This window comes from Parasteatoda tepidariorum, chromosome 12 (genome assembly GCF_982258835.1).
Source record: "Parasteatoda tepidariorum strain Cologne lab strain chromosome 12, Ptep-v5.0, whole genome shotgun sequence".
Lineage (NCBI taxonomy): Eukaryota > Metazoa > Arthropoda > Arachnida > Araneae > Theridiidae > Parasteatoda > Parasteatoda tepidariorum.
In genome coordinates, this window is record NC_141766.1 from 45,558,109 (window position 1) to 45,570,595 (window position 12,487).

A 12,487-nucleotide genomic window follows, 5' to 3' on the forward strand; every position below is an offset into this window, starting at 1 on the left:
TAAAACTGTTACCTTTGTAAAACAGCATGGCTAATTATTACATCTGGGTAAGCATTTATACTCTTATCTTTCATGTAAATTAAAGATTGTATCTCTAACTTTCAAAACTTTTTTCTTTAATTACGAGGCCTGTCTAAAAGGTATCCGACCTTAATTTTTCCCGCGCAAAGTAATGATTCTAAGGCGGCAACATCGTGCACGGTGGAAGGAGGAACCTTAATGCACTTGCTTCAATTTTTTCACCGCGTTCGGTTGTGCCAGTCGCTGGCTGGTGGTCGCCAAGTAAGGTGCTGTTCGTAGTGTTCGTCGGATTTAGTTTTCTCGTAAGATGACTAAACAAATTGAGCAAAGATATTGCATCAAATTCTGTCAAAAGCTTGGTGATTCTCAAAGCCAAACAATTCGTAAGATTCAGCAGGTGTTTGGAGAAGAAGCGATGGGTGTGACACAAATTAAGGAGTGGTTCATCCGATTCAAAGATGGCCGCACATCAGCGGAGAGTGAGTAGCGTTGTGGCAGGCCCCAAACAGCTCGGAGTGCAGCTAATGTTGAGAGGTTGCGAAATTTGGTGATGGCAGATCGTCGTTTGACAGTGTGGGAGATTGCAAAAGAGGTTGGAGTGAGTAGAGATTCTGCACAAGCAATTTTGCGTGAAGATTTGAACATGAACCGAGTAGCTGCGAAATTCGTCCCCAAGTTGTTGTCCCTGGAACAAAAAGACCTCCGTTTTGACTTTGCACAGGACCTTCTGGACACCGCCAACACTGATCCTGGCTTTCTGAATACCGTGAAAACTGGAGGTGAGTCATGGGTGTACGGGTACGACCTAGAAACAAAAAGACAGTCGTCGCAATGGAAGCATCCCGATTCTCCAAAGCCGAAGAAAGCGCGGCAGGTGCGAAGCAAAATCAAGGTGATGCTGACTGTTTTCTTTGATGTCCGTGGAATTGTGCATCGCGAATACGCACATTAAGGACAAACAGTGACAAAGGAGTACTATCAAGATGTTCTCCGGCGACTCCGTGAGGCAGTTCGGCGCAAAAGACCAGACTTGTGGACGGCGAACAACTGGCACTTGCATCGTGCAACGCCTCTGCACATTCATCCCAATTGATCTACACTTTCTTTGCCAAACATGGAATTACAACCATTCGCCAACCTCCCTACTCTTCAGACCTGGCTCCTTGCGACTTCTGGTTGTTTCCAAAATTGAAGACGCCGCTGAAAGGATCCCGTTTTGAGAGTAAAGAAGAGATAATGCGAAAAGCGACGACGGAGCTGAACACCATCCCAAAAGAAGACTTCCAGAGGTGTCTCCACCAGTCGAAGGATCGGTGGGCTAAGTTTGTCCCCCGCTTAAAATCGAGATAACCTCTAATGCGCGCAAAGCCTCCTAACGGTTTTTTATAGGTAGTCCAATCTGACCACTATGAAGGCAAACCAGTTTACGAAAGAGCCTTTTAATAGAAAATCTAGTAAAACTGAAAAATGGTAGCAAATATATGTCTAAAAATTTGTTTAATTTTGGAATATGATTAGTTTGTCTTATTTACTTGTCTACCACTACAGAGTCAATTCTCAAATATATATGACAAATTCTTCTCAGTCACTTTTAAAATAGAATTTGGTTTCATGCTCTCAAACTGTTCACTTTTTAAATAGTCTGCGCAGACTACTTATAAGAAACAGTGTGGAGGCTTTCTGATGTAGAAGGTGATGGCCAAACACAAACAGTGAATTCTTTTTCACTCACTTACTTCGCTTTATCCTCAGCTATTATACCTTTCGTTATTCTAGCTAATTTATATGTAAAAACTTTTTCCCAGCAAAATATCTCAAAAAGAACAAACTATTGATTAAAAAGAGAGAAATATCAACAAGTTTATGAAATAAAATGCACATGTTCAAAATATGTACATGAAGATTGCGAAATAAATATTTTTGTCATACGATCGCTAAATAGCAGCCTTGTTCAAATCCTTCTCCCCAAAATAGCATCTTCCGATACCACGTGATGAAGGAGGAACCAAGTGCCAAATCCTGGTGAACGAACTATACCTATCACAGTATGATGGGTTTTTGCAAAGATTCAACATAAATTAGCACTATAATTTCTCATCACAAACCATCATGCTTTTTGTTGGGACCGTCAAGACAGACTAATAACCCTATATTAATATTGGTCAAGCTTTACGTCCAATCAATCCTACTATCCTACCTTTAGTCTGGTGGGTCTCACCTTTACAAGGTAAGTTATCATGTTTCACCCAGCATCGTTGGGCAATCTCACACACTCAGGCTACTTTTTCCCCCTATTAGTAAAATAATTGATAGACTTTCATCGGTAGTTTCCTTTAAATAAATTTTCAATTTATTTAACCGGCAATTAATATCCATCATTGTACTAAAACAACATATTCCAACATGAAATGATGGAAGTTTGTTGGCCCAACAAAATCAATTATCCCATGATGGAAATTGTCGGATGATGCTTTACATTAAATAGCATTTGCCCATCAAGAAACTAACATAAACCAGCAAAATAACTTAATAATCCCATCAAGAAATTTGTCTTGGGCGCCTAATATACAAAACAACAATTTACTTCTTAAATAAAAATATTCCTCTTGTTTCATTATAATTTACGTTATAATTAAAAAAAAGTTTTTGGCTATATCTCTTACTTCACAAATCTAGCTAAAAAGGGATAAGTCTTTATTTTTCTTCCAATCCCTGTAACTTTCTAGCAATACAGAGCGCAAAAAAAAAACGGACCACCCTAAATAACTTTTGCTCTAATGATCGGATCTTCGCGTTCCCGAACTCTATCTGAATGGCTCGAAGGGGTGACCTCAAATAGGCTAATTAGGCTAATAGGCTAATTAGCCTATAGGCTAATCAAATAGGCTAATAGGCTAATTAATCAAATGGGCAAATCAGATGCAAAAACGCACTTTCTCTGAATAAATATATATTTTTTCGACGGATTCGGGTTTCTGACCCCCAAGATATGGGGGGGGGTAGCAGCAATCTGCGAAATATGGTCCCAATAGTTAGGTCAGGAGAGCACTTCATAGTTTGAATCCCTTAATGTTAATTTTACTTTTTACATATTTAGCTATATCTCGGAAACTTTTTAAGGGAAATGAAAAATCTTTGTCCATAATTATAAAATTTGCTTATTCAAGGATAATTCCATGCAAAAAATGACTTTTGGTGAATATTTATTAGTTTTTATTATTTTCTTTAATAATAGTCGAACAAAATTTGAATTGTAAGATCTGCAATGTTTTGCATAATTTTAAAGAATATAATTTCACATGCCAAAATACAAAATTTGAGCAAATATCGGTTGAATAGTTACTGAGACATTGAATTTCAGAAAAGTCAGATATTTAAAACTCAATTTTTCTTTAAAATGATGCAAAACATTGTAATCCTTAAAATTCAAATTTTGTTCTACCATTATTAAATAAGATAATAAAGACTAATAAATATTCACTAAAAGTTATTTTTTCATGTAATTATAGTTCGAAGAGCAAACTTTTATAATTATGGGCGAATATTTTCCAATTCGCCTAAAGAGTTTTCGAGATATACGCAAAAACTAAAATTAACATTATAGGGTCAAAACTTTGCAATGCGCTGCTGACCAAATTATTGGAACCATATATCCCAGATTGCTGCCCCTCCCTTATTCTTTGGAGGTCAGAAATTCGAATGAGTTAAAAATAAGGTATTTTTATTCAGAGAAGGTTCGTTTTCGCATCCGATTTCATAACTTAAAATATCGTCTGCTCTAATTAACCAGCATATTTAGGGTGTCTCTCTCGATCCATTACGAATGAGTCCTAGAACCTGAAGATCCGATCATTAGATCAAAAGTTATTCAGTGTTTTTTTTTTGTGCTCTGTACATGTTAAAAAATAATTCTGCTGTAACATTTTTCATTGTTCGATACAATATTTTAAAACAACTAGCTACTTATTCGAAAAAAATGTTGAGTTCTAGAATGTATAAAATATATTTTTCATCAGTATGTAACATATTCTTTATGCAAAAGCAAAATTAATTACATTTTTTTGATAAACTTTTATTGTTAAAAAACAATTCTGCAACGAAATGTTCAAATTTAAGCAATGATTTTAACTTTTCTTATTTATTAAATAGAGTCAGAATAACAGCGAAAAATCCTTTATCAGAAATCAAAATATCTTAACATATTTTGAATACTGTTTAATGAACTAGTTCTTCATACTTAAATCAGTACTTTTATCTGACATATTCTATAACAAAGTGTTTTAAAAAAAGCTAGACAAAACATATTTCTATAGATAAAGAGGGTTCAATATACTTTTATTTATCGAGTATAAAGAAACATTTCTATCCAATATGTTCCATTATATAGCATCCAATATTTCATACCGAAATAAAGTAATAGTATGACATATCATCCATTTTTTACCTGAAATAAGCCATTTGTTACCCTTTTCTGTAGTTATTTTAAGAAAGAAAATTATACTTTTCAAACAGGATGAAAGAAACCACACGCGAAGTTCTCTAGCCTTGTGGAATTACGACAGAAATACAAGATATTTTAAACTACAACGAAAGATAAAACAAACTATTTTAAAACCATTTGTCACATACTGATATTTTCAATACTCTAGAAAAACTTAACAATTAAGTCTACATAAAATTAGAAAAAACTTGTATTTTAAATGTTTTTTGATTAGAAATACAGAAAATATTATATGACGAGAAAAACTTGCAGAATTTTTAAAATAAATTTGGTTCTAAATATATACACTATGCACTGTAGAAACCATATTGTAATACCGCTACGAATGCACATTTGAACAATATTGTTGTCAGTCACGTGATATCGCGTGATAAGATTCTTTCCTAAAGCTATCGCTATTAAAACAGATAGCAAGATAACAATTATCATTCAACTATTTTTGCACAAAAATATGTTTTATCATGACAATAATACATTGTTTATTGAAATAAACTTATTGTGAAATTTAAAAGCTAAAATCGTTGCTAAAATAATAAAATTTTACTTTTATTTAACAATATCGATTACCACTCTTTAATGACAGATATAGTATAACTATCTGTACTCGGTTGTTATGTGATATATTCAAGTTAATACCGAATCGAACGTTCCTGCACATTTGAACAATATTGTTGTCGGTCACGTGATATGGTGTGATAAGATTCTTTCCTAAAGTTATCGTTATTAAAACAGATAGCAAGATACAAATTATCATCCAACTATTTTTTGCAAAAAATATGTTTTATCATGACAGTAATACATTGTTTATTAAAATAAACTTATTGTGAAATTTAGAAGCTAAAATCGTAGCTAAAATAATAAAATTTTACTTCTATTTCATCTATATCGATTACCACTCTTTAATGATGGATATAGTATAACTATCTGCACTCGGTTGTTATGTGATATATTCAAGTTAATACCGAATCAAACGTTCATACACACTTGAACAATATTGTTGTCGGTCCCTTGAAATCGCATGATAAGATTCTTTCTTAAAGTTATCGTTATTAAAACAGATAACAAGATACAAATTATCATCCAACTATTTTTGCAAAAAATATTTTTTCTGATGACAATAATACCTTATTTATTGAAAAGAATTTATTGTGAAATTTAAAAACTGAAGCCGTTGATAAAATAGTAAAATTTAACTTTGATTTCATCTATATCGATTACTACTCTTCAATGATAGATATAGTATAACTATCTGCACTCAGTTGTTATGTGACACATTCAAGTTTATATCATATCATATATAATATCAAGTTTATAGTGATATATCCAAATCAAGCGTCTAGACACACTTTAAAGGGTGCAGTTAAATCTAAACTTCACATTAAGATAAAAAGTACAGTCAAATCCACAAGAATATGATGAAATTTACCACATTTCTGGTTCCATGAGAACACCAAAAATCTCGGTTATTTTAACCGAAGCGCTTTGTTATTATTTTGGTAAAATTAGCAATAAAATATGGTTTATAATATGTAATAAGCCGACCAGGTGGCCGAGTAGTTAGCGTGCCTGACTGCGGAGTCGATGGTTGGGGGTTCGAATCCAGCTCAGGATGTTTCTTTCTCTCTGTGTTCTATGTCCTTTCTCCTGTGTGTGATTGTGTGAATGTGACCCATCCTACAAACGGGTTTGTGACTGTGTGACGTGGCTTCGTCACAGGTGCCCACTGGGTAACGAGAGGAGAGTAGCAGTTCTAGCACTCCTGGTCAATGGGACAATACATCCCAAGTGCCCACCATTAAAAATAAATAATAATATGTGATAAAATTTGGCAAATGAGGTGAAATTTTTTAGTTTTATCATGGTACCTTCGAGCATTGCATAAAAACCATTTTACAGTAAAATTAAATTTTCAGTTTTGCATTTTTTACTAAATGTGGGGTAATAGGGAGTGTAATTTTGTTTTTATGAGATTTTTTTTAAAAAGGTACAAATTTAAGATTTTGATTGCCCTTTTTGAAATGTCGCTACCAGTTGTTTAGTTTTTTTATTGATCTGGTCACCTCAATTAAGATAAATAGAACTAGAATGTTAAATGAAATACTTTTGCTACTACCTTTCACTTTTTAATTTTAAAAAAAAAATTTACTGAATCGCGTCATTTGACGAATGTGATTCGCCATACATAAGTTTCGTTCAAGTAAAAATTGGTAACCAAAACAATTTACTCTCTCAAAAAGGGATAATACATTAATAAATATCACATCTTATAAATGACAAAGCATTTACTTTACTAAAACTATAGAATTTTTAGTAAAGGTAGATTTGATAATTAATCAATTAAAAAAACATTCCCATCATTCCAAATCAAAACTTAATTTGGCTGTTTCTTCTTAGTTCGGAATAGAATTTAAGTAACTCCACTTGGCTAAAACTGACGATACTGCCATGCCAGTAAAGTTTTTCCTTTCTATTGGTACTATTTTTATTTTGACTATATATATATATAACATAAAGAAATATTACATATAAAGTTTATAAAGTTATAAATTTTTGCACTAATTAAAAACTTATTTGAATAACAATCGATTTCTGTAGTACTTCGCTAAATCATGTTTAAATATTCCACATAATTATGAAGTTAAGAATTTGTTTTGCAACTTTTCTAAAATAAATATCTTATCTTTTTATTCAAAAAGCATAAAATAAATAAGGAAAATGCATTAACATCTTAAATTAATTTCGACAAGCATTAAGGACAGAATATATTTTTTCGTAACAGAGAAGTCAACAGCAATCTAAATTTATTAAATTATTTTCTACTTGAAAATGTTCTTAACTCTTAATCTTTATCCATTAAGGTTTTGTTAGAAAAATGCTTATCTTACTTTTAGACGTTCTGTCACAAATATAACGTAAGTGCAAGTATAAGACAACAATTAAGGGAATTTTGAAAAATAGGCTTAGAAAGCATTAGGGAAATTCTAGATGTAATTACACGAAGCACTAATTTTTTTGTGAAGTGAAAGTTTTATTGCTCCATATTTATTACTTAAAGAATCGTTAAATGCTTTCTTAATGACAAATCCAATCACTTTGATTAAGTTTTGATTTGACAAAGTTAATTACTGCTTGCAGGGAGTTAAATCCAGAAGCAAATTCCTAACACGCTCAAAATATTTAATTTTAACTTTTTTTTTTTTAGATTTTGAAGTTGATAGGATAAACACTAATTTAGGTAATGGAAAAATAATAGTTGTTGATTAAATCTTGATTAAAGAGAAATAGTTAAATATAGTTTAATACTAATTTTCCTCACAATTTTCCCGACATGTTATTACCTTTTTCAAGACTTACTAGATTTAAATTTGAATTTTAATTACAAAACCGTGTGAGAAGATATAACAAGGATTAAATAAATTAAAAACTTTAGAAGAGACAAGCTTTAGAAGATTATTTTTAATCTAGAGATGCAAAATATTTGTGTCATTAGTTTTTTCTTTCACTCATACTACGTTTAACTACAATTTTATAATTTAAATATATTGCATCACTTCTTAGTTTAACTCTACATTTTTCTGTTTTATTCTAAACACAATTAGTTTATATTAAACAAGTTTAGCTATATAAGCTAGTAAAATACGCTTAGCAGAAAAAAAAATTAAGTAGTTAGTTTAAGCATTAGGTTATTTAATTAAATTTTTAACTAATAATAGTTTTGATCCGTTATCAGTAGTAGTTTTTATTTATTATTCTGAGGAAACTACGTATGTTGCAAAAAAACTGAATTTTTCAATACAAGTATAAATTAGTTTTCAGTTTTTATCCTAATTAGTTAAAGATTTAAAAATTCATATCCTAGGTGAGTAGATTTTTTGTTCTTTTATCATTTGACCGCGCACTTTTAATTTGATAGTTGTGATACATTAAGAATGACTGCACGGTATTGTCTACACAGATGTTTTTTAAAGCTTAATGTCATTGCCTGGAATTTCCTACCCAAATATTTTTAAAGTTTAGTACCATTGCCTGGTATTCTCTACTAATGTTTTTCATAATCTATGCTAATAGAATATTAAAATAATATATAAATATTAAAATAACAATTAATAAATTAGTACTAAATCAGACATTACATATATTTCGGACATTTTCTAAAGCGTCTATGTGATTTTTGAGTGTTTAAAAGACTATGAGGACCTAATGTAAAATATTCTTTATTGAAGTATTATCATAAAAAGTGCATTAAATTATATTTATAAAAAAAATTCCATAAAAAATGCAGTGCCTGTTTTCTTTTTTAAACTTTCAAAGGATAACATATTGATTTTGCCTTTAATTTCTTAGTTCCGGGGTAGAAAAGATCATAAAGTAATTTCTTCAGTTATTAAATCAATGAAAACTTTTTTTAAAAAAGTCAATGAAAGTCTCTTTTTGATTAAGTTGAATCGAAAAAAGCTGTTTGAAGTGACTTCAAAGCTCTTAAATCCATAAAAAAATTATTAAAAACCAATTAGGGATGATTTTGAAAACCAATATTTAACAATTATCTTTCATAAATGACTTTTTGATTAATTTCTTTATGTTGAAGAGACTAAATACGTATCTTTAATTACTTCACAATGAATAGTTTTTTTTCCAATTAATTAATCGTTGAAAAGTTTGCTTGTTGTCGAATATTTTACATGTGCATTGATTAATTTCTGTTTATTTTAAAAATTTTAATACTTCAATGTAACATTTTTGCAATAATCTTGTTCTAACATGCTTTTCAAGCAGCTCGAACCTAAATCGTAATTAATTGTAGAAAACGAAAAAAATGAACTTTTTTAACGATCTCTATAAAATGTTATTGTTATAATATCCTATTGTCTTTCAAAGCTTTTAATATTGATAATATTTTAACAAAGATGTCAATTGCATTCTGCAAAATTTTTAATAACTTGGTAGTGAATGAAACGAGATTACTGCAATAAAGTTGCAATTCATATGATACTTTGAATATTTTACAAATAGTCATGGAAAAATTTGTTGAAATGATAAATACTAAACTAAAAATAACTTAAATCTCACAACCAGTAGAAAATATTTTTTTACAAAGTCGTGCGAGCTGGCATCACTGCTTTTATTAAGTAGCTAGTTCGAGTTTCCCTGTTTCAGCTATCGCTTTTGTGTCAAAAGCTCAGATAAAGTAAACTGCACTCACCAGTTTTGAAAGAGAAACGGAAAAGAAGAAGTAAACCATGTCAACTGGGGCTGGTTTTCGAACGTTTCATTCATCATTATTTACTTTTTTCCAGTATGAAATAGTGCTATGTATAGGTTATAATTTTTAAGAAAACCTAGTATTCATGAATATTTTACTAGGTCCATCGGAAAGTTCTGTTCATGAAAGTACACGCCTTCATTTTACAGTATTACAAAAAGTTCTTTTAAAATGAAAGTATTTATGTAATTACTGTGGTAATGCTCTAGCTTAAAGAGACATAACATATATGGAGCAAAATATCATGTGCATACATACTCAAACTAGTGACAAAAGTATCCGACAGTACTAAGCGGTACATCTGATACGTACAGTGCGCCAAAAAGAACGGATCACCCCGAATAACTTTTGATCTAAAGATCGGATCTTCACGTTCTAGAACTAAAACCTAATGGTTGAAGGGGATAATCTCAAATATGCTAATTAATTAGTGTAGATGATGTTTTAAGTTACGAAATCACACACAAACACGTACTTTCTCTGAATAAACATACCTTTTATTCGAAGGATTCGGGTTTCTGACCCCCAATATATGGGGGGTAGGGGTAGCCGTAATCTGAGATATATGGTCCCCATAGTTTAATGAGGAAAGCGATCGAAAATTTGGACACACATAATGTTAATTTTACTTTTTACGTATTTTCCATTAGCTCGAGAACTTTTTTTAAGCAAATTGTAAAATTTTTGCGCACAATTATAAAATTCGCTTAGCCAACGATAATTTCCAAGCAAAATATAAATTTTAGTAAATTTATATTTTAATTATATTTAGTAAATTTATATTTTAATTATATTTAGTAAATTTATATTTTAATTATATTTAGTAAATTTATATTATTATTTATTTTATTTATATTTAATAGTAAATAATTATTATTTTTTTATTACTTTATTTAATAATAGTCGAAGAAATTTTGAGGTGTAAGATATATAATTTTACATAATTTTAAAGTACGTAATTTTACATTTCAAAATAAAAAGATTGAACGATATCGGTCAAATAGTTCCTGAGCTATCGAATTTTAAATAAAAGACGTTTTTATTCTTATAATTCAAGTTAGAAAGCGAATTGAATGTTATGTTAGTAGAGATCTAAACTATGACATTTAATGTAAATGATTGTGACGAATACATGCTGTACTGAAATGGCATTTCTATTAGGCTTCTAATGATTATGTTAATCCCTTCACTCAGTCCTTGACAAGTAGATACCAACAGTTCATTAATGTTACTTCAGAGCTTCAGAGATACCAAATTGCTTCTCTCTGTGTGAACATTTTTTATAGTGATACCAAATTTTATGTTTTAATACATTGCATAATAAATTTTGATACTTGGCTTAATTAACTACTTTTGTTCACTTCGGCATAGAAAAAGTTTAAAAATACAGATAAAAGTTTTATTTATTACTAATAACCGCCACCCAGTGTCGTGATTTGAAAACAGTTCTTTTTCCTAAAAAATAAAAATTTGTAACCTAATTATTTCATCATTAATTTCTTTTTCAAGGAAATAAAACTTAATATCTTTGAGATATATTTGTAATATAAAACCTCCAATTTGGATTTGTAATCAACGAATTGCGATTCGCTTAAAAATTTGGTGATAGCTAATGTACGGAAATAACCACTTGATACCAACTGAATTCCGAGTACTTTTAAATGCTGATTGATTTAATAGCAACACGATAGCATTTAAAATACACAATAAAGTATTATTATACAATTTTGAAATTCTTATAATTCGATCATTCGTTGTAGTGGAACTGGGCGTCTGAGCCCTTGCGGCCCTTTTCCCATTCATCCTGAAAAAATTCTTATAATAATGTAGTAACTAATTAATCAGATGTAAAATTTCTTAATTTTTAAGTGGTGACTATTTATTATGCCTCAGTGGAGACATCAGAGTGCAAAGTGTCGATATTAATTAACTTTAACCCTATGGATTCAAGTTATCTAAATTCCAAACTAAGAGGAAACAACCAAATTAAAAACCTGGTTATAAGCTTTTGATTAAAAAAGTTGTTGTTGTTTTTCTGTTAAATAGTTAACAAATATAACCTGACACCTTCACTAAATGCTTTGTCATTTATGCGATGTGATAGATATCAATGCATCATTTCCTTTTAAAGTAGACTTACAGGTGAAATATTTTAGTCATCATTTTTTATTTATTGGTAATAAATGAATAAAAAATCTCACTCGTCAAATGTGCCTAAATGATTAATATTAATGTACTAACACTTTAATAGCATTTTGACACCTTTGCAAAACAAAAATCTAGAAGTTAATGGGTCGATCTAAGTTAGGGTTTAGAAATTAACCCTTTGCACTCCGATGTCAATTTTAAAGTGAAGGCTGATAAAATGAAATTTGTTACTTCTTTATTGAAATGATAACACCGCTTTTTAAATTTTCTAAGAACCATGCGATCCCTGAATAAATGATAAGAAATATCTTTCAGTTGATTACGTGATCCCATTAAATTATTACAGAAGAATTTCTTTCGTAATTACTGCTTACTATTTCTTAGCTAGTCTGATACTGGTCTAGACACGCACTCTTAATTTAGTAGGTGGAACCGAAATTGCATCAGAAAAACACTTTTTACGCATCTCCGTTACATCACATTCATTTAAAATTAAATAAGCCATAAATTAATTGCTAAGTAAAGATTTATTATGCGACGCAGTTTTCACATGT

The 12,487-nt window shown here is 30.4% G+C and overlaps 1 protein-coding gene across 1 annotated transcript; it reads left to right on the plus strand.

Annotated features, from left to right (window-relative positions):
• The first annotated feature begins 328 nt into the window (after positions 1–328).
• Positions 329–973, plus strand: LOC122269362 (protein GVQW3-like). Its single transcript, XM_071188343.1, has 2 exons — positions 329–500; positions 579–973. Exons 1-2 carry the CDS (start codon positions 329–331, stop codon positions 971–973), a joined length of 567 nt encoding a protein of 188 aa, XP_071044444.1.
• The last annotated feature ends 11,514 nt before the right edge of the window (positions 974–12,487 follow it).